We start from the raw sequence: 26336 nt of genomic DNA, 5'->3' as shown, positions 1-26336 counted from the left end.
GCATCTCATTTGGGAACCAAGGACCCAGAGTCTGGAGGAAGAATGGANTATTCTAATTTTCTGAGATTGTGGATTTGGGGTTTTCATGAGCTGTAAGCCATAATCATCACAGTTATGACACATCACGGCTTGAACTATCTTGCTTTGCATGTAATGAGTCTATCTCATATATTAGGTTCACCTTTTAAGTTGCATTACTGAAATAAATGAACTTTTGCACGATATTCTAATTTTTCGAGTTTCACCTTTATATAAAAATTTTGATAGTCCAATTCTAATATTTGTTTATATAGTTTTTCGTAAAATTGTTCTTGTTTATCATTTGGTGCATATATTGCTACCATCAGTATCTGTTTTTGGTCCATCATTGTTTCCACCATTAATATTCTTTCCTCTTCATCTGCATAAATTTGTTTGGGGTTCATCGTTTCTTTAATATATAAGACTATTCTTCTTTTCTTTTGTTGTGCTAATGCAAAATGGAGTTTACCAATTTTTGGTTGTTCTAACAATTTATAGTGTTGTCTCTGAATATGTGTTTCTTGAAGGCAAATTATATCTATTTTTAATTTTTGTAGTTGTGTTAAAAAAATTCCTTTTTGAGGGGGAATTCAGTCTATTTATATTCATTGAAACGATCCCATTTTCCTCCTCCATCTCTTTCAATTATGTTGTTGTTAATTGCGAAGTCGTGTCCGACCCATCGCGACCCCATTGACAACGTTCCTCCAGGTCTTCCTGTCCTCTACCATCTTCTGGAGTCCATTTAAGTTCACGCCTACTGCTTCAGTGACTCCATCCAGCCACCTTATTCTCTGTCGTCCCCTTCTTCTATTGCCCTCAATCTTTCCCAGCATTAGGCCCTTCTCCAGTGAGTCCTTCCTTCTCATTAGGTGGCCAAAGTATTTGAGTTTCAACTTCAGGATCTGGCCTTCTAAAGAGCAGTCGGGGTTGATCTCTTCTAGGACTTACTGGTTTAAACGCCTTGCAGTCCAAGGGACTCGCAGGAGTCTTCTCCAACACCATAGTTCAAAGGCCTCAATTCTTTGTCGCTCAGCCTTTCTTATGGTCCAACTTTCACATCCATACATTGCAACTGGGAAAACCATGACCTTGACTACGCACTTTTGTTGGCAGGGTGATGTCTCTGCTTTTTAGTATGCTGTCTAGATTTGCCATAGCTTTCTTCCCCAGGAGCAAGCGTCTTTTAATTTCTTGGCTGCAGTCCCCATCTGAGGTGATCTTGGAGCCCAGCATTGTTCGGTCTCGGATAGATTTTTGGAGGTGTAAGCACAGGGTTGTAATTGGCCCTTTTCATTCTCATGGAGTAGTACCACACCCACCGCTACATCACTGACATCGCCTTGGATTACGAATGGTTTCTCTGGCTTTGGGTATTTTAGCACTGGCTCCGCCGAGAAGAGCTTCTTTAGCTTTTCAACTGCAGCTTGGCATTCCATAGTCCATTTCAGAGGCTGGCTGGGCTTTGGTTTATCCACTCCCTTAGTCTTTAATAGGTTTGTGATAGGGAGTGCAATCTGTGCGAAGAAGGGGATGAATTGCCAATAGAAATTTGCAAAGCTCAAGAAACTCTGTAATTGCTTTCTGGTGTGGGGGGGCTGCCCATTCCAAGACAGCCCGTACTTTTTTCAGATCCATCTCCACCTCTTCGTGTGAGATCTGGTAATCTAGGTAGTCGATTTTTTTCCTTGTGGTTCTTGCACTTGGACAATTTTGCATATAGCTTAGCCACCCAAAGTTTGTTCAGAACCACTCTGACTAGTTTCACATGCTCACAACTTTCACAACTTTCATTTCGATGTAAATTAATATATTGTTCAGGTACACAAAAACTCCCTTATACAGGTGCTCATGTAGCACTTTGTTGATCAGTTGCATGAACACAACAGGGGGCCCTTGTAATCCAAATGGGAGCACCTTAAATTGGAAGCAACCCAGGAGCCAGTTGAAAGCGGTCTTCCACTCATCCTCTTTCCTGATTCTGACCGGTAGTATGCTTCCCACAGTTCTAACTTGGAAAATATCGCTCCCTCTGAGAGATGGGCCAGCATGTCTTTCATGAGGGACAAGGGGTATACATTTTCCATGTACACTGTGTTTAAGCCCCTGTAATCAATGCAGAGACAAAGAGACCCATCTTTTCTCTCTCGAAATAGCATGGGTGCTGCCACCTGGGGTCTGGCTGGCTGGATGAAGCCGCAGGCCAGATTTTTGTCTGTGAACCAGCACAGTTCATCTAGTTCCCTGGGAGGTCATCGAATACAGCTTTGGCTTTGGTAGTTTAGCCCCCAGGATGATTTCCATGGCACAATTCGTGGGCTGATGGGGGGGGAAACTCGTCCGAACTCCTCTTGCTGAAGACCTCAGCCAGGTCCTAGTATGGCCTGTGAGGTCTCAACACTCATTGTGGCCGATACTTCTTGGGCTGGTTCCTTCTTTGGGCAGTTGTGCCTATTTGGTGAGGGTTTTTTTCCCTTTAGGGAACTTCAAGCATCCCTCTTTCCAATCCACTAGTAGGTTCCACTTCTTCAGCCAGGTTAACCCCAGGACAAAAGGCTGTTCCATGCCTGGTGCCACTATGAAGGTTAGAGTCTCTAAGTGGCCTTCAATAACTAATCCCATGGGTTCTGTGGCAAAACTGGCTGGGATGCCCCCTACAATGGACCCATCAAGTTGGCAGAATGCAATTGGGTTCTTTAACCTTCTCAATCAGACACCCCCCGCCCCCAGTTTCCCTACTAAGGTTGGACTGATCAGGCACCTGGTGCAATCCGAATCTCGGAGGGCAGTTAGGGCCACTTTTTTCCCCCTTGCGCAGGATTAACAGTTCTATGAGCATTTTTACTGGCATGATCGACCCATTTACGAAGGGGTCATCTTTGTGATCACTTTTGGGCATCCCCGGTTTGTCCTCTGGTGAGGTCGGAGTTCCCCCTTCTGATTTTGGGGTTGGGAGGAACTCTACAACCACCATACTCTTCAGGGCCGTGTCTTTTCGGCGTTTAGCTGGTTTTGTTGGCTTCCCTCCAGACAGTCAGTCTCCCTTCTTTGCTGGGGTTTTTGTGTGGCATTCCAGAGCATGATGGTCTTCCTTGCCACATTTAAAGCAAGCGGTGGAATGCGATTGAGCTGTTGTGGGTTTGACTGCCTCTCCTTTCTTCTCTGGCAGAGTCTGCTTCCAGACCCTGCCTGACTGGTATTGGTTGCGATTCTGGTCGATCTCCATTTCTTTGGCCAGGATGCACCAGTCATGCAGACAGGCTGAGGCTCCACGGGCAATGGAGGCATTATATAAATCATTGTTGAGCCTGTCTTTAAAGCAGCTCACCAAGATGTCCTCTGGTCAGTTGAGGCGGCATGCCAGGTCTCGGAATTCCTCCGTATATTCGGCTATAGGGTGACATCCCTGCCTCATTGTCTTTATGTTATCTTGCACCTTGCAATTGTCCAGATGGTCTTCGAAATACTGCCTCAGGCTAGTCATGAAGCAGTTAAAGTTTCAGAGCTCCAGGGCATCGGAGTTGTGGAGGGTCATCATTCACTGGGCTGCAGCACCTTCTAGGACCAGAGTGACAACCCTGATTCTAGCTTCCTTGCTGGGAAGGGTTCTTCCATACACTTCCATGTAGGTGAGGACATGAATGAGGAAAAATCCCAACTGTTGGGGGTCTCCATCAAATTTCACCCCAAGGAGGGCCAATTTCGGTTCAGGCTGCAGGGCTCTTCCCTGGCTGCTTGCAGGACATTCACCCCCATGGGGCTGGCTTGCTGAGAGGCAGCGGGAGTGGTTGCTGCCGTCCCTGTAGAGCCAGCTGTCCTCACTGCAATTTTGGTAGTTGCTGACTTGCTCTTGCTTTGTGCCACCTCCTTGAGTCGTCCTCTCTCCTCTCTCTGCGCAACCTGTTTTCAGCTGCCCCGAGCGCAGGCCTTTTCATCCCAGGCTTCCCTTTTTCCCACACCGACCAACCACCTCGGCCTCATGGATTCCTCCATGGCAACCATTTCCTCCATCCATCTGGAGGGGCTCTCTTCAGGATGTGTCTTGGAGGCGGACTCTTCCCTGCACTCAGTTTCAACTTGCTCGCTGTCGTGGAACGACATGGTGTGCATGGTCCCTACAGTAGGATGGATGCCTCTCTGGACTGATTACTTTGCAGATTTTGCCTTCAAATCCTGAAAGGCTTCCACCATGAAGTGTATTGCTCATTTCAGGATCTGGTCAGTTGGATCCTGTTCTCCCTTGGTTTCCTCATCATCATAAAGTAGTTCCAAGTCACACCTCCAGCCCTGTTTTCGGCTGCCCCGGGCGCAGGCCTTTTCATCCCAGGCTTCCCTTTTTCCCACACCAACCAACCACTTCGGCCTCATGGATTTCTCCATGGCAACCATTTCCTCCATTCATCTAGAGGGGCTCTCTTCAGGATGTGTCTTGGAGGCGGACTCTTCCCTGCACTCAGTTTCAACTTGCTCGCTGTCTTGGAACGACATGGTGTGCATGGTCCCTACAGTAGGATGGATGCCTCTCTGGACTGATCACTTTGCAGATCTTGCCTAATGTAAAGTCCTGCCTCAGGTAGCAATCCCAGGAAAGCAGCATTCCTGAAACTAGCATTGTTTCAAAAGGAACGTTTATTGGGACATAGTGATAGCAGAATACAAGGCAGGATCTGAAGAAAGCCCATGCAAAACGTTACAGTAAAACTCTCCTTTCAAACCCCTCCCCAGTGCCCAATGGTCCAGTATGATTTTGGCCAATTTATAGGTGTGAAGTTGTTATGAGAACCAAAGTGATAAAACCGCAGTTCTCAGGCATTTCATGTTCCTCCCGGTCTCTTCCCAGCATAGCAGAGATAAGACAGATGGACCCAGTCACATTCCTCCTCCCTTTCACACCAAGAGGGATGCATCAAAGGTAGGAAGAACAAAGTAAAGGAAATACAGGCCACAGATCGTCCTCCCTCCCAAAAGAGTGAAACCTCCCCCCCAAACAGAATGGCAGTACTCAAAAATAAAATGAAAGGAATAGATAGTTTGAGGGTCTGACACATCTCCTCACCATAAAAGGCCTCTCAAATGACCATGAGATACCAAACTTGAAAGCAATACACCAGCCTCGAAAGCAGCCTGACACAGAAACTCTGCCCTGGTTCAGAGAGAACAGACAAGTGTTGACATATGGAGATGAATTAGCCTGGAAAGGCTCCAAGTTATACCTTCCTAGCACTCTCAGAGTTCAAGCCTTGCAATAAAGCCACGATGCCAAGCAAGCCAGTCACTTTGGGTTTTTAAAGACTTTACACTTGGTAAGGCAGCAGTTCTGGTGACCAGGAATGAAAAAGGATATTAAAAGAGCTGTGCAATCTGTGCAGCTATGAAAAAAAGACCCGGGAAGCCCCCTGGGCTGTTACAACAAGTAGCAGACCCATCCCAGCCATGGGAGGAAATTGCAACTCACTTCATCTAGAGCTCCCTGAAAATAGTAGAAATACAGTAATTTGTTATACTGTTATTGACCTTTTCTCAAAGCAGGCTCACTTTATAGCTTGTCCTGGTCTCCCTTCTATCCAGAAATTGGCAAACCTATTTTTAAAACATAGCTACCAACTCCACGAGGCACCAAGAAGAGTTATATCAGACCGAGGGGTTCAGTTCCAGCAAAATTCTGGAGGGAATTCATGAAACTGATCAGATGCACTCAGGGACTCAACTTGGCTTTTCATCTGAGTACAAATGGAACTGCTGAACGAGAAAACACAATGGTAAAACAATACCTGAGATGCTATGTTAACTATCAGCAAACTAATTAGGCAGACCTTCTGCCTTTTGCTGAAGTGGCATACAACAATACTGTACACAGCAGTACTGGACTTACCCCTTTTAAAATAGCTACTGGCAGGGAATTCATTTCTGTGCCTGAATATTCTCAATAACCCCCCTCCTCACAAACACTGTCTGTGTGTGTAAGCTTGCTACAAGGCGCTTGGGCAAACGTCAAACATGTGTTAGCCAAAGCCACAAAGATTCAAAAGGAGGAAGCACATAAGAGGCAGTCCCCACCCCAGAAAGTATTTCATGTAGGAGACAAAGTCTATCTCTCAACCAAATACCCAAAATTAAAACTACCATGTAAAAAACTGGGATCTAAATTTATCGGTCCTGTCCCCGTCGTAAAAATTATAAACCTCGTCAAAGTGGAGCTAAAACTCCCATGATTCTTGAGGGAAATGCATCCAGTTTTTCATTGCAGTTTGTTGAAACCAGTTATATAATTGACATTGAGGCCAGCACCCCAAATAGCTCCAGGTTTTATTATGGTGGCGAGTGACACCCGTTATGAAATAAAATGGATTCTCGATTCTAGAGTGTATAAAGGGAAATTATAGTACCTAGTTCAATGGAAAGGTTATCCTTTGTCAGAAGCTACCTGGGTAAAGAGCAGAGATGTAAAGGCTGATAGATTAATACAGAAATTTCATCATAAACACCCCCAAAAGCTAGGGAAACTCCAGGCGATAGAGTAGAAAATTAGTAAAACACTAATGTGTATCTATGCTTGCTATTTTTCAGGAACTTCTTTCTCTTTAGGGGAGTCTGACTGTCAACTTCTGAAATGAACCTGGCTGAAGCCATCTTTGTTGTTCTCAGTTGCCACCTAGGTTGGGAGGAAGGGGGGGAAGAAACCAAAAGTATTGCTAGACTAAACACGGAGCAGTCCTGTGGGAACCAAGGTCATTCCCATAGGTGGTGGAAAGTGGAGAGAAGAAGCGTCACAGAGCCTGCCAATTGCCCTCATTGGGTAGTGTGATCAATAGCATAGTAGAGGGAGGGAAGTGTTACATTTAATTCCATTTTATTCCTGGGGAGGGGAGTTTAGAGTTGGTTTCACTTTTGACCATGCCAATATTAAGTATCCAATAAACATGTACTTTGAGGAAACTTTAAGCCACGAAGTTCTGATTTGTTTGGGTCCATTAGTCGGAGCCTTGACAACCCATATATTATAGTTACTTGTATCAATATTATCTGAGAAACTATATTGTTTTCAGAATTCAAGCATTCATTCAAGTTTAATAGCATTTAAAAAATATGGGTGTGAAACAATGCAACTTTGTTAGTTTTATCTTGTTTTTAATGTTTTTAGATTTATTCAGTGTAATAGGTTGATCTATTCTTTAGGTGAATGCGTCTCGACAAGAATCCAAGTTGATGGAAGAATGTGACCTTCTTATAGAAATAATCCAGCAAAGACGTCAGATAATTGGAACCAAAATCAAGGAGGGAAAAGTAAGAATTTTATCTTTGAGATTCTGAAATACATTAAGTTTCTTACTAAATGGTTTATGCTCCACAAAATTTCTAATTTCTTACTTAAGTATTCTATAAAATGCATATCTTGAAATCCCCTTGACAGCTGCTTAATTTATTTGCCTGTTGTCTGAACTTGTTAAATAAACATTTCAGTCTTCATTTAAAGTCTGTTGAATGCCTGTTGAAAGATACTATCTTATGTTATTTTATCTTTCTATTATACTGTGTTTCCCCAAAAATAAGATCAGGCCTTATATCAATTTTTGCTCCAAAAGACACATTAGGGCTTATTTTCAGGAGATGTCTTATTTTTTCATGTACAACAGACATGCTAAACAGAAGGCCCGTGGACCGGATGGGCCCATATCTGGCCCTTGGGGCTGCCCCAGAGATGGTGACAGACCAGCCCCCGCCACCTCAGCCATGGCCCACCCTGGCTGGGCACCCCCCTGGTGCACACACAGCAGGAGGTGAGCAGGGGCCAACAGTGTCAGGCAGCAGCTGCAACTCACCAGCCCTTTGGCCAGAGCACTCTGGGGCTGCATAGCCCATGCAGCACATGTGAGTCTGAGTGCTGCAACCACCAGCCCAGCCCTCCAAGCAGCAGGTGGAGATAGAAGCACAGGGGGAGGCATGCAATCCTGCCTGCCGGATGTACCCCATAGCCACCCACCCACTCTATTCCACCATCTGTCTTTGCTTGCCCATGGCTGTGATGGGGCAGACGGCCATGGGGCACATCTGGCAGGCCAGATCACGGGCCTCCCCATGTGCCTTTGCCTGCTGCTGGTGCTGCCACCGCAAACTGGAGGAAAGGCAAGTGGAGAGTTGGGGTGGTGCCATGCTGTGGCCCCTGCATACATGGTCCCTGCCATCCAATCTCATCCTCTAACTTTGCCACACACATGGGATGAGCTTCCCATCACTGCACCCATGACAGCCCTGGTGAACAGGAAGGTCAGGGAGCCCCTGGCCCCAAGAGGCAGCCAGGACTCCCTGCTCTGCCCCGGCCGAATACAGCCTCAGAACTGGCCTTCACCTGTGCACCTCAGGGTCCTACAGCCAGGCCACCCCTACCCCAACCTGAACACTTGCCTCGCCTGGCGGCAGTGGTACCAACAGCAAACAGAGGCAGAGGCATGGGGGAAGGCACGTATTCCCGCCTGTTGGATGCGCCATGTGGCCGCTTACCCCATTGCAGCTGTGGGCAAGCAAAGACAGAAGGGGGGAGGTGTGTCCAGCATGTGAGTTCGCATGCCTTCTCCTGCGCCTCTGCCTACTGATTGAAGTGCCTGCCTGGCCATCTCTGGGTCAGCCCGCTGGCCTTGTGTTTGGCATGTCTGCATTAAATCAAATGTTAATTGAAGACTTACGAGACAAGAGTGGCAACAAAAGTAATGACAGTTAAGAGTGATTGTCCAGACAAAAGCGACAAAAAATTGCAGGCACCAAAATTCAGAAAATGTTTCTTTATCTCACACAAGTACATTAAGTACATTCATTACAACACACGACGTATTGAATTATGAGACACGTCCATTTGTTATCAAGTGCGCACGTTATTTGTGTGTTTATCAGATTTTATAATTCAATACATCGTGTGTTGCAATAGACATACTAAATGCTTCCATCTGGCTAACCATCTTAAGTGGGGCTTATTTTTGGGGTAGAGTTTATATTAACAAGCATCCTGAGAAATCATGCTAGGGCTTATTTTCCGGTTGGGTCTTATTTTTGGGAAAATATGTGTCCTGTTTTCAAAATTCTTATTTAAGTTTAATTTCCCCTCAGTATTCAAACTATTCTTATCAGTCATAATTTTCTCAAAATTTATTACCTTTAAATATCCAAACTTTTCATTCATATACATCATCCCAATATTTTCATATTTCATATATTATAAAAAAATATTATACTACTTATATATCTTATAACCTCCACATATAACATCTTTTCTTGTAATTATAATTTTCTCCAAATTAGTTACCTTTAAGTATCCAAACTTTTCATTCACATACATCACCCCAGTATTTTTACATTTCATGTATTATAAAAAATACTATACTACTTATATATCTTATCCTTCTTAGTTTAGAGCCCCTTTACATCCAAAATTTATCTATTCTTTTAACCATATTCAAACAAGTGTTTAATCATATAGTATTCCATCTGGTCGGTCGAATCAAATCTCTTGAATCTAGCTCTAGCCTTCTTCTTTTGCCAAGTAGCTTTTCAAATCAGTATGTTCCGCTTGCCAGAGGATTCCTGTATTTTTGTAAGTATTGTTGGGAGTAAGAGAAACAAGTTGAGTAGGATGTACACTTTTTGTCTCCCAGACTCTAATGATTCTCCTGGCAGCTCTATAATCCATTTTGTTAGATCTTCTTTCTTATCCTCAAATTTGTTTTGAAGTCTTGAAAGATAAAATATCTTTTCCATTTTCATTGTTGTGGTGAAATCTTGTAGATTTTCTTCTGTTTATGTTAAGTTGTCGTTCTCTTCATTTGTAGCTTCCTTATTTAAGTCACTTTCTTCTGGTTTGCATTCTATTATCTGATTTGTTTGTACATTTTTTATCATCATTTTTTGAGAGTTTTTTAATTGTAAGTTTAGGTTGAAAATATGCTCATTTATGTCATCAAAGTTGTTTTTAACCTCATTGTGGTTTAAAACCATTGTCATTTGAATCTGCGACAGGATTGCATACATTTCCTTCTGGAAAGTATTTGCCTTGCCTTGGAGTATTGCTCCTGCAGATCTCTGATGTTCCAGGCTAGGGCCTTCAGAAGGGAATATTAGGTGTGGTTTCCTGTCACCTTTAGGTAGGTATGTAACATCCATTTTGTCTCCCCCCTCCAGATAGTCTTTCACTGACACTATAATCTCTGTGATTAGCCTTATCAAGCCAGCCAATCTTAAAATCCAAACATCCAAATCTTATATGGTTCTTATCTTTATATATGGCTTTGTATCCCAATGCACTTCCAATTGTCAAGGCATCGTTGAAAGCAGTGTTTTATAACAGTTCTTCTGCTCAGGGTCTTAGAATTATCAACAAGCCAAAATTGCAGTCCAGAATATTTAGCCACCTAAAAGCTTTTCAGTAAATCCCCCCCCAGAAGATTAGCCAAGAGTCAAGGTTTTTCTTTCTCTGCAAACAATTATTGGGCTTAGAAATCACAGCTCAGTGAGTATTTATACTCACAGAAGGTCAACAGTTTTTAAAACAAATGTTGTTCTCACTCTATGTGAGAACAACATTTTGGGGGGAAAAAATTCCCAGCTGGGAAAAAAAATTCAAAGCTAGATTTGAGGGAACCTTATTACCAGGTCAGAATCAAGGAAGGAAACGAATGGAAAACAGCTTTCAACTGCCTGCTAGGCTGCTTTCAGTTCAAAGTACTCCCTTTTAGCCTGCAAGGAGCACCTGCAGTATTAATACAGCTGGTAAATGAGGTGCTCCATGAACATTTGTACAAACGGGTCCTAGTGTATCTTGATGATATCCTTATATTCACTGAAACGAAAGCGGAGCATGTAAAGTTGATCAGGGAGATGCTTAAAAAACTCAGCATAGCCAAATTGTATAATAAGTTATCCAAATGTGGGTTTCACAAAGAAAAAATTAACTACCTGGGATATTGACTCTCCCATGAAGGGGTCGAAATGGACCCAGAAAAAGTGTGGGCAATACTGGAATGGGCACATCCCCGATCCAGGAAACAGCTGTAAAGCTTCCTGGAATTTGCCAATTTTTACTGGCAGTTTATCCTTTCATTTGCTCAAATAGCCCTCCCCATCACTAACTTCCTAAAGACAAAGGGGGGGGACAAACCAAAACCCAGCCAACCTTAAAATGGACCAAGGAATGCCAGGTGGCATTTGAAAAGCTTAAAAGATTGTTTTCTGCTGAGCCAAGTGGATGCCAGCAACGTAGCAGTGGGGACTGTGCCATTGCAAGAGAATGAGAAGGGTAACTTGCAACAGTGTGCGTATGTCAGGTCCTTGTAGATCTCTGTTGGGATGCTGCCATTGTGCGGGGAGGGGGACCCTTTAGAGCTCTCCTGTGCTGTGCTTAGCTTTGCTTTGCTTTGTTTACTCAGTTCCTCTTTAGTTTGATGTATCTTTCTGCAGAATGTAACGGGGAGGGAATTGCCTGAGGGGGGTGGACAAACCGAAACCTAGCCAACCGCTAAAATGGACTATGGAATGCCAAGCAGCATTCAAAAAGCTAAAGAGACTTTTTTTCGCCGAACCGGTGTTGAGACATCCAGTCCCTGAAAAGTCTTTTGTGATTCAGGCTGATGCCAGTGTAGGGGTGATGCTACTCCAAGAGAATAACCAAGGTCGGCTGCATTCTTGTGCATACACATCAGAAAAAATTGACAGACAGAGCAACATTGGGTGGTGTGGAAGAAGGAAGCCTATGTAGTCAGGTGGGCCCTTCTCACCTGGGGGCACTTCCTGGAAAGGAACAAAATCCTTTTTCAAGTTTCGACTGATCATAAAAACCTAGAAGCCCTGAAGACCCTGAGGAAATTGTCCCCAAAACAGGTGCAGTGGGCACTTCAATTTTACCCTCTGCTACCTACCAAAAGGAAATAATTTTTTAGCTGATACTTTGTCGAGACTGCCCCAGTATAACAGTACTCCCCCAAAATTGTCAAGCCCTTGCTCCCAGCAGAACAGATGGCAGCCACAGTGACTACAAGACCGCAAACACAAGCAGCCCATCCACTAGATAACTCCACTACCCTTGCGTTCAAGCAGGCCCTGGAGAAAGACAAGTGGTTCCTAAGCCATAAAAATCTTTGCTCCAGGGGCTTCCGGTTTAGTGTCATGATGAGACAGGTGAAAGAAATTGGAGTTCCGGTTTCCTAGCTTGATTTCACTCTGTCTGGAGACCCCAAGGGGTTGGAAAGTTGCCCTGGAGAGGCGACAAAGAAGAAGGGAAGCCTTGGAAGCTTGGAGTCGACAGCAGTTGGCCCAAACGAACCAAGGATCCTCTTCAAATGGACGGAAGAAAGGCTGCCTGTAATGCACAGGCAGCCCAAGTCATAGACAACTAGGAAACAAGTGAAGAACCACGGCATGCCTCCGAACAGCTGATTGTCAACAAAGTGCTGAAATCTGGATGACACTGCTTTTTTTCTATTTCTCTTCCCTGTGGACTTGGAAATAAAAATCCCTTGATTGGATAAAATTTCTAAAGCAAAGACCTCAGGAAGACTTGGGAAGAAGGGCATTAAAACTGGCAAAAAAATTTAAATGGAAGGAACAAAATTAAAGAATAAAAGAATATATAAAATGGAATTGGGATTGATTAAAGAAAATTTGGTTAACTTTTACGATGTGAAAATTTTTTCTTATCTAATTTTTGTGAGAAAGTAACTTAAAAAGAACTTTCTTAAACCTGGATATAGACAATACAGTAAATAAGGACATCTAGTGGTGAAAGGAGATATTACAATAACATTAAAAGAACTGGAGAAACTGCTGACCTTGAACTAACACCTGTTGTACACAAAAGAACTTTATGTGACTCTATGCTAGAAAAGACTTTCTACAGTCATATCTTCTGACCCTGGATATAACCATAATAGAAACTACTTGGAAACAGAGGGCTTTTTACATTTTTAAACTAACTGGAACATTTGGATTAGCCTAAAGCAGTTGGCTTATTTCACAGTTGGATAATAGCATAAAGCAGTTGACTTTTTTTCCCTCTTTCCTTTTCTCTTTGTGGATTTACAAAACCTGCTCAATTGAAAAATGAGTGCACCAAATCTTGCTAAAATTACAAAAAAAAACCTCTTCTGCACCCTCTTCGGGAATATCTAGTCCAGCAAGTCAGGGATCTATTGAAACAATGTTACAACGAGAAAAAACAAATAGCTTCCAAAAAGAGATGCAAGCCACACTACAGCTAATCCAAGAATCAATACAGAAAAATCATGAAGAGACAATAAACAACTTTGATAAGCTAAATGAGCAAATGCTTGACATAAAGACACAATTTGACACCCATCAACAAATGGTTGCTAAAAATGAACAAAGAATTCAGAAAATGGAAGACAAATTAGAAGAAACTGATAAAAATGGAGGCATTAATGGAAAAAAAACAAAAGACTGGAACAGTGATGGCAAACCTTTTAGAGACTGAGTGCCCAAACTGCAACCCAAAACCCACTTATTTATCGCAAAGTGCCATGGCCGCATCAGCATTGTGGTGCCCTCGGGGGGGTGGGCATGGCCCACTGGGTGGGTGTGGCTGTGGTGGTCATGGCAGACTGAGTGGGCATGGCCAGGGTGGGTGTGGCCACCTTGATGTTGCTCGTGGGGGGATGCCTGTGGGGGATGGCAAGGATTGGGGGAGATCCAGGGGGTCTCTTGTGGGTGGGGCGGTGGGCAGGAGGCTTGTCCTGCGGGGTAAGGCAGGGGGTAGGGCGGGAGTGCCATTGCTGCGGGGCAAGGCGAGGCAGGGGTGGCGGCTGCCTGACACCATCAGCCTCTGTACACAGGCTAGCGAGCACATGGGGGGGCGTGTTCTACCACCTCTACTCGAGCTTGCTAGGCTGCTGGGTGGGGCTGCCACTCCGGGTGCCAGTGGTGGCCTAATGGACCTTTGTGAGCTGGCAGCGGCAGGTGTGCCCACAGAGAGGGCTCTGAGTGCCGCCTCTGGCATGCGTGCCATAGGTTTGCTATCACTGGACTAGAACAAGCAAATCAAAGCTTAGAAGGAGCAGTTGCAGCCTTGGAAATGGAGAAAGCTGTACACTATTTAAGATTCCAAAGTATACCTGAAGACAAGGAGGAAGATATAGCAGAAGTGATTATTAATCTACTGGCAGAGGCTCTAAAAATAGATAGAGTGGAGATACAGATGGAAGTGGATGAAATATTTCAAATGAATTCAAGCTATGTGAGGAAACACATATAAGATTTATAAAGAAAATAAGAGATGAGATACTGAGAAGAGTTAGGGGTGATCCATTATAATATAAAAACAAAAGAAATTGTGGTGGTAAAGCAGATTCCTAAAAGAATAAGGGACACCCAAGAAAAATATCACTTTTTGACTACAAAGTTAATTGCAAAAGGTGTAAACTTTAGATTGTTAAGGCCAGAAGGGATCTTAATCAACTGGAACAATACAAGATATCAAGTGGATTCAACATCAACAAGAGGATAGAAAAGGCCAGAAACGGACAGAACAAGCAACAGAGGAAACAACTATGCAAACAGAAGAAGAGAAAGAGAAGCCAGATCAAAAGGGTGAGGGAATGGCAAGAGAGCAGAGTTCGACAAGACCTAAATATAAGTAAATAAAATGGAGAAGGAAAATGAAAATGGACTGAATTCCCCATCAAAAAGAAACAGCATCTTTAAAATATTACAGAAATTAAATATTGATATAATTTGTCTGCAAGAGACACATATAAAAAACCAATATTATAAACTTTTGGAATACCCCAAAATTGGGAAACTCTATTATGCATCACCACAACAAAAAAAGAGAGGAGTTGCTGTATACGTTAAAGAGACAATAGATCCTAAAATGATTTATTCAGATGAAGAAGGAAGAATTGTGATGGTAGAAATATTTTTACATCAAAAACAGATACTTTTGGTAGTAATATATGCAGTAGTAGACAGGATATTAGACTATAAAAGTAGTAAAACAGGAAAATGAGGAAGAAAAAGATTACCTAAGACTTTTTTTAATATGATAGAGGAAATTGGTGTACAAGATACTTGGAGAGAAACAAACCCAGGGAAATCACAATATACATTCTACTCGAATAGTCATAAATCCTGGTCTAGAATTGACATGATTTGGATGATGCCTGAATTAAGAACTAACATGCAGGAGATTGAGATAGAATTAGGCACTTGGGCAGACCATAATCCTTTAAAAATGACATGGAAATGAATACAAAAAAACTTAAGAGGACCTTGAACCAATCCATATTAAAAGAGAAAGAATTTATAGAATTAGCAACAAAAGAAGTGGAGCTTTTTTTTAAAGAAAATAAAAAAGAAGATACAACATTACAAAATGTATGAGATACAGCCAAAGCATACTTAAGAGGTGTAGCTATAACATACATGGAGAAAAAAAATAAAGAAAAAAAGACAACAACATATACTGTTAAGGGAAGAATTTAAAAAAAACTAGAACTAGAATTACAAATAAATCCACAAAAGAAAATACTGAAAAGACAAATGGAAATAATAAAATATAAACTAAATTTAATAGAATCAGAAATACTGGCACAGCAAATTAAAAGATCAAAACAGAACTTTTTTGAAAACGCAAATAAACCAGGAAAATGGCTAGCCTACAAACTTAAAAAACGAAGGAGAAAAAATTGATAAACAATTTACTGGATGAAAAAGGTTGTTTACAATTCAAAAATGAAGAAATAAAAAAGATAAAGAATATTACAAGAAACTGTATGATATAGAAGAAATTTCATGGGAGAAAACGATTCAATATATGGAAAAAAATAATTTACCAAAAATCTCAGAAAACTTCAAAACTATGTTAAATGAAAAAATAACAATGATGGAATTGACAGAGGCTATAAGAAGACAAAAAAATGAAAAAACACCGGGACGAGATGGGGTACCGGCAGAGTTGTATAAATGTCTACAAGATACATTAAGTGTACCATTGAAAGATGTATGTAATGAACTTTTGTTGGAGGGTAAACTCCCAAACACATGGACAGAAGCAAATATTACTTTGATATCAAAAGGGGACTCAGATTTGACACAGATAAAAAATTACAGACTAATATCATTACTAAATGCGGACTATAAAATCTTTATTTCAATAATAGTGGAGAGACTGAAAAGACTTCTAACTGAATTTATACATCCAGACCAAAATGGATTTCTACCAAAAAGACAATTAAAAAATAAATTAAGAGTTATAATGGACATATTGAAATATTATGAAATGCATCCAGGGAAACAACTGGCACTAGTATTACCTCCACCACATTGGGATGAATGACACAAAAAACAACTCAAGTACAATAGTGAGCGATTACAAACAACTAGGCAATAAAGTTAAGAAGCTAGGAGCACAAGTAGTGTTCTCATCAGTTCTCCCAATAAAAGGCCAACACCCATTGAGGGGAAAAAGAATTTTAGAAATAAACCATTGGCTAAAGTTTTGGTGTTGCCAAGAAAATTTTGGTTTCCTGGATCATGGACTGCATTTCCTACAGAAAGGAATATTGGCAAGGGATTGGCTACACCTCACAAAAACAGGCAAAAATGTACTTGGAAAAAGACTGGCCCAACTCATCAGGAGGGCTTAAAACTAAAACTGAGGGGGGAGAGTGACCAATCTCTAGAATCTCCAGAACCCAAAACCAATCACAAATCCCAAGAAAACAAATCAAACAATCAAGTAGGCAGTGATGGGAAAAAAAGAAAAACTCAAACAACAATCAGGAGATACAGGAAGCACACCCATGAACAGGCATAAAAGTCTTAAATGCTTATATACCGATGCTCAAAGCCTGGGGAACAAACAGGGTGAACTAGAAGCAATAGTACACAAGGTAGGGTATGACATAGTTGGCATAACAGAAACCTGGTAGGATGAAACCCATAAATGAAATGGACTGATGGATACAAATTGCTCAAAAGAAACAGGTCTACAAAAAGAGGGGGGGAGTTGCACTATATGTAAGAGAATACTACATATCTGCAGAAATGCACATGATCAAAGATAAAATCTCTCCAGAATGTATACGGGTCAATATAAAAGAGAAAAAAAGTGACATTACCATAGGTGTATATTACAGGCCACCCAACCAATCAGAAGAAATAGATGAACTCTTTGCCAACCAGTTAACAAATCTATGTAGGAAGCATACCACAGTAGTAATGGGAGTGTCAAGGTTCCAACTAATGAAACACATCAAAGAACTTTCAGGCATTGTTTATCCTAAAAAGTCTTTAATCGTGAAACAAAGTGTCAGCACAGCATGTTGGATGCCAAGATCTGAATTCCCCTCCCCTGAGCACATAATATTCAAGCATATTTCCCTCTGATTTGCAGTCATAAATCATGTTCTCCAATCAGTTTGAAGGGCAAAGTTTCCCTTCCATTCTATAGCCTGCGGTTTCTTATCTTAACTAATCCCCACACACATTCTTTCTCCTCCCCTCCCAGCATCATCTAATTTTAACTCTAAAAGTACCACACAGCTTATACAGAGAGTGGCTGCCTTTTCATATTTTGTCAAAGCAAGAACATCCAGTGTTAGCAGCGTTGACAGGGAGACTTTAACTATCCAGATATCAACTGGGAGACAAACTCTGCAGTGAGTGGGAGATCAAACAGATTCCTAACCAACCTAGCTGACAACTTTGTCACCCAAAAGTTGGAGGAGGGAACTAGACATAAAGCTATACTGGACTTAATCCTTACAAATAGAGAAGAAGTGATAGAGGGAATTGAAATTGCCAGAACCTTGGATTAAAATGACCACATCGTATTGGAATTTAATATAATGCAAACACTAGCAATAGAAAACAATCCAACCAATGTCTTAAACTTCAAAAGATCTGACTTTAACAAACTCAGAGAGAACCTAGGAAAGATCCCATGGATGAAAATCCTAAAGGGGAAAACAACTCAAGAAGTGTGGGAAACTCTGAAAAATGCAATCATAAAAGCTCAGACCAGCACAATACCACTGAAAAAGAAAAACAAGAAATTCAAGAAGAAACCAGCATGGCTGCACAAAGATGTCTCTGACAAACTGAAAGGACAAATACAAAAAATGGAAAGAGGGGCACATAACTAAGGCCGATTACCAGCAGACAGCCAGAACATGCAAAGATGAAGTCAGGAAAGCTCAGAACAAATAAAGACTTGCAATAGAAATCAAGGACAATAAAAAAAGTTTCTTCCAACATATTAACAACAAGAAAAAAAATAAAGGAAACTGTAGACCCACTAAAGACAGAAGATGGCAAGGAAATTACAGGCAACAGGGAGAAAGAAATTGAGGCAATTACGGTCAATTAGGATGGACGACCCTATGACACGGTCAATGAGCAAGAAACTGAGTTAGCAAGGTTTATAAGAAAACTCCCCACCCCCCTGACACTCACTCTGATGATGCTGGCAGTGGACCAGCGAAAGCTTAGGTTGTTTTTAGTATTGTAAATAGTTGTTTTTATTGTTTTAGTTTTTTAACAATAAACAGCTGGTTTATATCCTTCCCAGAGTTCGAGGATTTTCTATCATTGTACATATATATATGTGTGTGTGTGTGTGTGTGTGTATGTGTAAATAATATTAATATTAATATTAATATTAATAATAAAAAGTTGGAATGGATCTTGGAGGTCATCTAGTCCAACCCCCTGCTCAGGCAGGAAACCCTATACCATTTCGGACAAATGGCTGTCCAGTTTCTTCTTAAAAACTTCCAGTGTTGGAGCATTCACTGTTTCTGGAGACAGGTTGTTCCACTGGTTAATTGTTCTGTCAGGAAGTTTCCCCTTAGTTTGATTAGTTTCCATCCATTGCTTCTTGTCCTGCCTTCAGGCGCTTTGGAAAATAGCTTGACTCCCTCTTCTTTGTGGCAGCCCCTGAGATATTGGAACACTGCTATCATGTCCCTCCTCGTCCTTCTCTTCATTAAACTAGACATACCCAATTCCAGCAGCTGTTCTTTATATGTTTTAGCCTCCAGTCCCCTAATCATCTTTGTTGCTCTTCTCTGTACTCTTTCTAGAGTCTCAACATCTTTTTTACATCGCGGTGACCAAAACTGGATGCAGTATTCCAAGTGTGACCTTACCAAGGCATTGTAAAGTGGTATTAACACTTCACGTGATCTTGATTCTATCCCTCTGTTAATGCAGCCTAGCACTGTGTTGGCCTTTTTGGCAGCTGCAGCACACTGCTGGCTCATATTTAAGTGATTCTCCACTAAGGCTCCGAGGCTCCTCTCACAGTTATTACTATTGAGCAAGGTACCCCCTATACTATACCTGTATATTTGGTTTTTCTTGCCTAAATGTAGAACCTTGCTTTTTTCACCATTGAATTTCATTTTGTTAGATAGTGCCCAGTGTTCAAGTCTGTCCAGATCCTTCTGTCTTGCCTGTCTTCTGTAATGTTGGCTATTCCTGCCAGCTTGGTGTCGTCTGCAAATTTGATGGGTTCCCCATCTATCCCCTCGTCCAAATCGTTGATGAAGATGTTGAAAAGCACTGGGTCCAGAACAGAGCCCTGGGGCACCCCACTACACACTTCCCTCCATGTAGATGCGGTTCCATTGAGGACCACACGCTGAGTATGGCAGGTCAGCCAGCTACGGATCTATCTGGTGGTGATGCTGTCTACCCCACATTTTTCTATCTTGTCAAGTAGTAGGTTGTGATCTACTTTATCAAATACCTTACTGAAGTCCAAGTAAATTATATCCACAGCATTCCTCTGATGTATATGTGTGTGTGTGTGTGTGTGTGTGTTTTCGTAGATTTTCACGGGTACAGGTATGCAGGTCTTGGCGTATTCGGATCTTTTCCCGTGTAAGATTGAGAGTATCTTGGCGACGTTTCGACGAGGTCCCACTCATCATCTCACCTGGAAAATCAATACAACCTATGTGGCCAGAAAGGCCCAACAGAGACTCCACTTCCTTAGGGTCTTGCGAAAGAACAAAGTGGAACAACGACTGATGACCTTCTTTTACCAGTCCACTATAGAAAGCGTCCTCTCACATTGCATTATGGTGTGGTATGCTGGCGGATAGAAAGACATTACAGAGACAGAAAGACATTACAGCCACGGATAGAAAGACATTACAGAGCACAGCACAAAACATCGTGGGCTGTCCCCTGATACCACTAGACACCATTGCTAGGGCCCACTGCCTTAGAAGAATGAGGAAAATCCTCAGGGATGACTCACACCCTGGTCGGCACTTCTTTACTCTCCAACCATCGGGTAGGAGATATAGAAGCATAGCCAGACGCACCAACAGGCTGAAGAACAGTTTCTACCCATGGGCTGTCAGACTCCTGAATGGGAAATAACTCCATGTATGGTAGACTTGCGGGGCCAGCGCATTGTGCAATAAGTTCACGTGGTGCAATAAGATTGTGTGTTTGTTGTCACTGTGAGTTGTGTCAGGGGGATGCACGAAGGGAGGCTTAACCAATCTCATTGTACACATGTTGTACTTTGATAATAAAGGTTGATTTGATTTGATTTGATTTGATTTGATAAGCAACTTATTCTAAAAGCAGGTCCACTTCATCCCTTGCCAGAAAATTCCCACAGCTAAGGCATTGGCAAAGATGTTTCTACATCACATCTACCACCTACATGGGGCACCACAATGCATTATTTTGGATAGAGGGGTCCAATTCATGTCAAAGTTCTGGAGAGCTTTTCTGAACCTCTTATGAACCAACCAAGGTCTCAGTTCTAGTCACCATCCTCAGATAAATGGCAGGAGAGAACTTTAGAACTCACTACTGGAGCAGTACCTGTACTGTTTTATTAACTATCAACAAGACAGATCTTTTGCCATTTGCTGAAGTGGCTTATAATAATGCTGTGCACACCAACACAGGCTTCACACCATTTCAAGTGGCAACTGGGCAAGATTTTAACCCAATGCCTGAATTACCAGTGCAAGAGCCCACAATCCTTTCTTTAAAAGAGTGGATTAATCAATTGAGAAACACATGGCCCATGGTGCGCAACACCTTGGCAGATACCAGACGGCTTACAAAGCCCAAACTGAAAAAAGAAGAGTAGAACCCAAACCATTCCACATTGGAGACCATGTATACCTGTTCACCCATTTCCTACAGTCCTTACAACCCTCAAAGAACTTAGGCCCAAAATATATAGGGCCTTTCCCTATAAAGCAAATTATTAACCCAGTCACAGTAGAATTAGAATTGCCAAAATCATTAAGAAAAGTCCACCCAGTGTTCTATTGCAGCCTCCTTAAACCAGAAGTGATTTCACCCTTAAGACCAGCAACCCCTTCAGCCTATTAAGGTGGAGGGAGAACAGCATTTCAAGATAAAAGAAATCCTAGACTCATGCGAACACAGGGGAATCACATGGAAAGATCTCCCTGGGGCTCAGCCTGAATGGGTACAAAAAAAACATGTAAAAGCCCCTAGATTAATTAAACATTTTCATGACCACTACCCCAATAAGCCTAAATGAATACCTAACCACTGTTTCCCTCCCTCTTTGTTATTTTTCTCTTCTCCAGGTGGATGTTCCTTTTTGTTAGAGGGGCAGAATGTCAGGTCCCTCTGGAACACTGCCATAGGAATGGGGAGGGAGCACAAATGGATTGAAGATGTTTCTGTATTGCTACCATTTGTTTCTCCTTTCGCTTTGATGTATTCACATGGGAATTAGGGAGGGGGGAATTAGGGAGGGGGGAATTAGAGAAGAAGAAATGCCCTCGGGGCCATCTGTGTACACTCCTGCTGACCTGGGAAAATGGTTGCTTATCACCTTTTTGACTCAAAGTTCTCATAACATCGTTGTGCCAGTGGATTGGCTCCTGAGAGACTGGGATACTGGGGTGGAGTTGACGAAATTGGACTTTTAGCCTAATGTTTTTGTGCACAAATTTCAGATTCCACCTTTTTATTCTGCAGACACTTTCTCTCAGTAAAAGATCCTCTTTGAAACAATGCTTGTTTCCTGAGTGTGATTTCCTGGGGGAATAGCTGAGGCAGGTCCTTACAAAAGCTTTGACAAGAAATAACATCACAGGCGTTGTGTTTTCGGTTCGTTGGCAATTGACGAAGACACATGGTGAAAACAACAAGCTCTTTATTTCTCTCTCCTACAACCAAGCAAACTGCAAAAGGCACGCAGGCCTTTTATAGGGCAAGAAACCTGGACAGTGTGAACCAATAGGAATTGACCCTTTTCGCATCTTGCACATGCGCACAAGGCTGGCGCCACCTTGTCTGGTCCGGGGCAGGTTTTGGATTGCCCAGGACCATTTGCAACAATCCTGAGCCTGCTTTCAGCTCTTGCAGGCTCATGACACAACACCCCTCCCCCCTAGATGAAACACACCTAGCTTACGCATAGGTGCATTGATCAAATGCAAGGAGAGTGGAAATGCTCGGGTCTGCACGCAGGCAAGACACCTTACAAAATAATTATTAACTTAATAAAATGTATCCGAAATCATAATAGTATATGAGACTCAGTCCAGAGTGTTAACCCCCTCATTCAGCGACCTCATAGCAAGGTTCCTTATGTGTTGACAGAAACCTCACATAATCTCCCAGATCTTTAGGTGGGCACTTGGCCCGCTGCGACCTTCTAAGGGCCGGTGAGGGTGCCTGGCCTACCTGCTCACCTACCAGGCTAGGCAGGCCAGGACTTTGATGCCCCAAATACCCAGGTGACCCACCCAGTTGCTGACTGGCTGGACCCTCTGAGTCCAAGCCAGTGTACCTTGGAGGGGTGGAAGTCCCCAAGTCCACAATGGACTCCTCTTGGGAACACTGTCCCTCGAGCCCAAGGCCAGCAGTCGGAGAGGCCTGAGTGGCGGAAGTGCCCCAGTACTCCGTAGCCCCCATGCATGTGTCAGAGGTGCCAGAGTCAGGAGCCGCCTCCATGGCAAACCCCCTTGCTACTGACTTCCTTTTTGGAGCAATAGCTGAATTATGAGAGTGCCCCTGATGGAATTCCCTTTCTATGGCTGTGTTTGAATAATGTGGATACCCCCGGTGTGACTCCCTGTCTGGAGCAATAACGGATGTGCAGGGTGACCCCCCTTCCTGGGAATTCCTGTTTGGTGCACTTGCAGAAACTTGTGATGACCCCCAAACAGCCTCTTCAGCTTGTGATGCCCCGTTAGGCCTAGGAATATGTGACCCAGAATCCATATTCTGGTCCTCCTCCCCCCCCCGAGCAGAGCCAGGAGCAGAAACGTGGCTGTCCAGCCTCCAACGCAGTTGGTCTATGTGTCTGCGAAGAACGCGGCCATCATCCAAGGCTACTTCGTATGACAGCGGCCCAGGGACCTTGCAGACCACTGTTGTGACCCAGAGATGTCCAGGCCCATAGTTTCTTGCCCAAACCGGATCACCCATCTGAAGTCTCCTAGGTGCCCGCTGTCAACGAGGATAAGGAAGAATTGCCCCTGAAAGGGCCCAGCATAGTCTATATGTACCCGTGATCATGGGGTTTGAGTTTCCTCCCACCTATGTACAGGGGCCTGAGGCATTTCAGGCTGTGACTGTTGGCACACTTGGCACCCGTGCACCTGGGCCTCAAAGGCTTTATCGAGCCCAGGCCACCAAAGATGGCTGCGGGCAAGCGCTTTCATCCTTACTATACCAGGATGTCCCTCATGCAGAGAGAGCAAGATTCTAGACCTCAATGAGGCTGGGATAACTACCCTGCTACCCCATAACAGGCACCCCTTGAAAGTGGAAAGTTCATGCTTCTTTCGCCAGAAGCTTTGGAACTCAGTATTTGGGCACGTGTCAGGCCATCCTGACAACACCCAGGTCAGCACACGTGTAAGCGTGTGATCAGTGGCAGTTTCTGCAGCCACGTCCCTAGCATTTAGGGGAGATTCAGGCAACTCCTGAATGGAAAGAATACTAATGGCAGGAGCAGGATCTGCCTCTATCTGTTTAAGAGGTAGTCTACTGAGGCCATCAGCATGGCCCATTTCTTTTCCAGGTTTATGAATTAGAGTGTAGTCATATGCTGNTGGAGAAATAATATGTGGTGTCTGTTTGTTAGTGGTAAACAAACCCAGCAGAGGCTTATGGTCTGTGTAGATCATGAAATGGCGGCCATATAAGAAATCATGGAATTTCTTTACGCCAGCCACTATGGCCATGGCTTCTCTGTCAATCTGAGCGTAATTCCGCTCTGCAGATGACAGAGTCCTTGAGTAGTAGACCACAGGGATTTGTGTCCCATCAGCCTTCAGATGGTTAAGTACTGCTCCCACCCCATAAGGAGATGCATCGCATGCGATGCATACAGGCAATTACTCATTGAAATGCGCTAATACAGCATTTGAAGAGAGCAAGGCCTTAATGTCATTGAAACTCCTTTCATGGACTTTAGTCCACTGCCATGGAGCCTGCTTGTCTAAGAGCCAATGTAACGGCTCTGCCACTGCAGCCTTATGTGGAAGGAATGCATGATAGAAATTTAAGAGCCCCAAGAAAGCTTGCAGCTCACTTTTGGACTTGGGCTTGGGGCCTGCTGAATCACTTGAAGCTTGGATTCAGCAGGGTGAATGCCTTGGGCATCAATCCTGAACCCTAAGAAGTCAGTAGAAGTGACTCCTATCTTGCATTTATCCTGCTTCAATTTAAGGCCTGCTTTGCAGAAACGAAGCACGATAGCCCTTAACTTTTCTGCTAAATTTTGAGATGACTCCCCAGCAATGAGGACGTCATCGAAGTAGGGACAGACCCCAGGAATACCTTGAAGTGTGCGCTCCATGACACTTTGAAATATGCCAGGGGCTACATTTACCCCAAATTGCAGTCTTTTGACCTTGAAGGCCCCCCTGTGAGTTACAATCGTCTGGGCCTCTGCAGATGCCTCATCAACAGGTAGCTGTTGATAGACCTGTGCCAGATCAAGTTTTGCAAAAATGCACCCCCCCTTGAGGGATGCCAGAATGTGGCTTACAACAGGCACTGGATATGCGTGCTGTTGCAACACTTTATTCAGTGTGCACTTATAGTCTGCACATATGCGGACTTCCCCATTAGCCTTTAGAGGCATTATTATGGGGGTTTCCCATGGACTAGAATCCACAGGTTCTAAAATGCCCTGCTGGAGCAATTTGTCCAGCTCAGCATCTATCTTACTTTTGAGGGCAAAAGGCACCCTTCTAGGCTTGACCCTGATGGGCGTGATAGTTGGGTCTAACCGTAGTGCAATGGGAGGCCCCTTGTAGGATCCTAGCTCTGAACTAAACACATCAGCAAACTCCTTGCAAACATCTGCAAGGCCCAACGTTTGCAAGTTGTGCAGCCCCGTTACTTGGATTCCCAGAGCCTCGAACCAATCAAGTCCAATAAGACTCATACATTCACCCCCAACTACCACCACATCCAGGTACCCCTCAAAGTCCTTTTGCTGCACTTTGAGTGTGGCCTCTCCCTTTACACTGACTTTAGAATTCTGAAAATCAGTGAGTATTAGATTCGATGGCCTGAGTTTAACTCAAAGGCCACTACTGCTGCAAATCCTTTTGAAGGTGTCAAGTGAAATGATTGATAGAGCAGACCCTGTGTCCAACTCCATCAATAAGGGAACCCCTTGCAACTTCACGTCAATGCAAAGTTTTTTCTTAAGGGGCTTGTGTGTCCCTGTTCTCAGAATACTCCTGCGCGATGCGCAGAAACCCACCCTGTGTTGGCTGGGGACCCTGGTACCTTTCTGAAGCAATTCTTCCCAAGGTTGGACCTTCTGGCGACCCAAACAGACGGAGGCAATGTGGCCTTGCCTGCCACATGCCCGGCAAATGGCGGAGCGAAACCTGCAGTCAGCTCGCTTGTGGCGTCCACCGCACCCAAAGCACTGAAGAGATGCAGGGGCCTTGTCCAGATGCCCCTTTGGCCTCCTCTCAGCTGGCTGGTGAAGTCTGTCCACCTCCTCTTCAGGATCCGCTTCTGATTTTTGTCAAGCGTCCTCTTGATGGACGGTAGTGGTGGCTGGAGGGTTCCTGGCGAACCACAAAGCCTTCACAGCACCGCCTGCTGCTTCTTCAGCTGCCACCTCTCTTAACGCGTCTTGGAACGAGACCTCTTCTTTTGCAAAGATCTTTTGTTGTAGGTCTCTACTTCTTAAGCCACACATGAAGCAATCGCGCAGCCTTTCTTCCAGATCCTTAAACTCACAAGGCCTGGCCTCTTGTCTTAAGGCAGCAATAAAGTCCGCAGCAGATTCACCCGGCCTCTAGTCCCTCTGCTCAAACGCGTGC

At 43.4% G+C, this 26336-nt stretch overlaps 1 protein-coding gene across 1 annotated transcript in view; it reads left to right on the top strand.

Annotated features, from left to right (window-relative positions):
- Window positions 1-26336, top strand: part of MID1 (midline 1) — a 253963-nt gene that overhangs the window by 174799 nt on the left and 52828 nt on the right. The window contains exon 4 of the mRNA XM_015817159.1: window positions 7198-7305. Coding sequence (XP_015672645.1) covers window positions 7198-7305 — 108 coding nt within the window. The remainder of the gene's footprint in view (window positions 1-7197; window positions 7306-26336) is intronic.

Source organism: Protobothrops mucrosquamatus, unplaced genomic scaffold (genome assembly GCF_001527695.2).
Source record: "Protobothrops mucrosquamatus isolate PMUCROS unplaced genomic scaffold, P.Mucros_1.0 scaffold_125, whole genome shotgun sequence".
Classification (NCBI taxonomy): domain Eukaryota; kingdom Metazoa; phylum Chordata; class Lepidosauria; order Squamata; family Viperidae; genus Protobothrops; species Protobothrops mucrosquamatus.
Note: the sequence above shows the minus strand (reverse complement) of the source record. Positions and strands in the feature narration are given on the sequence as shown.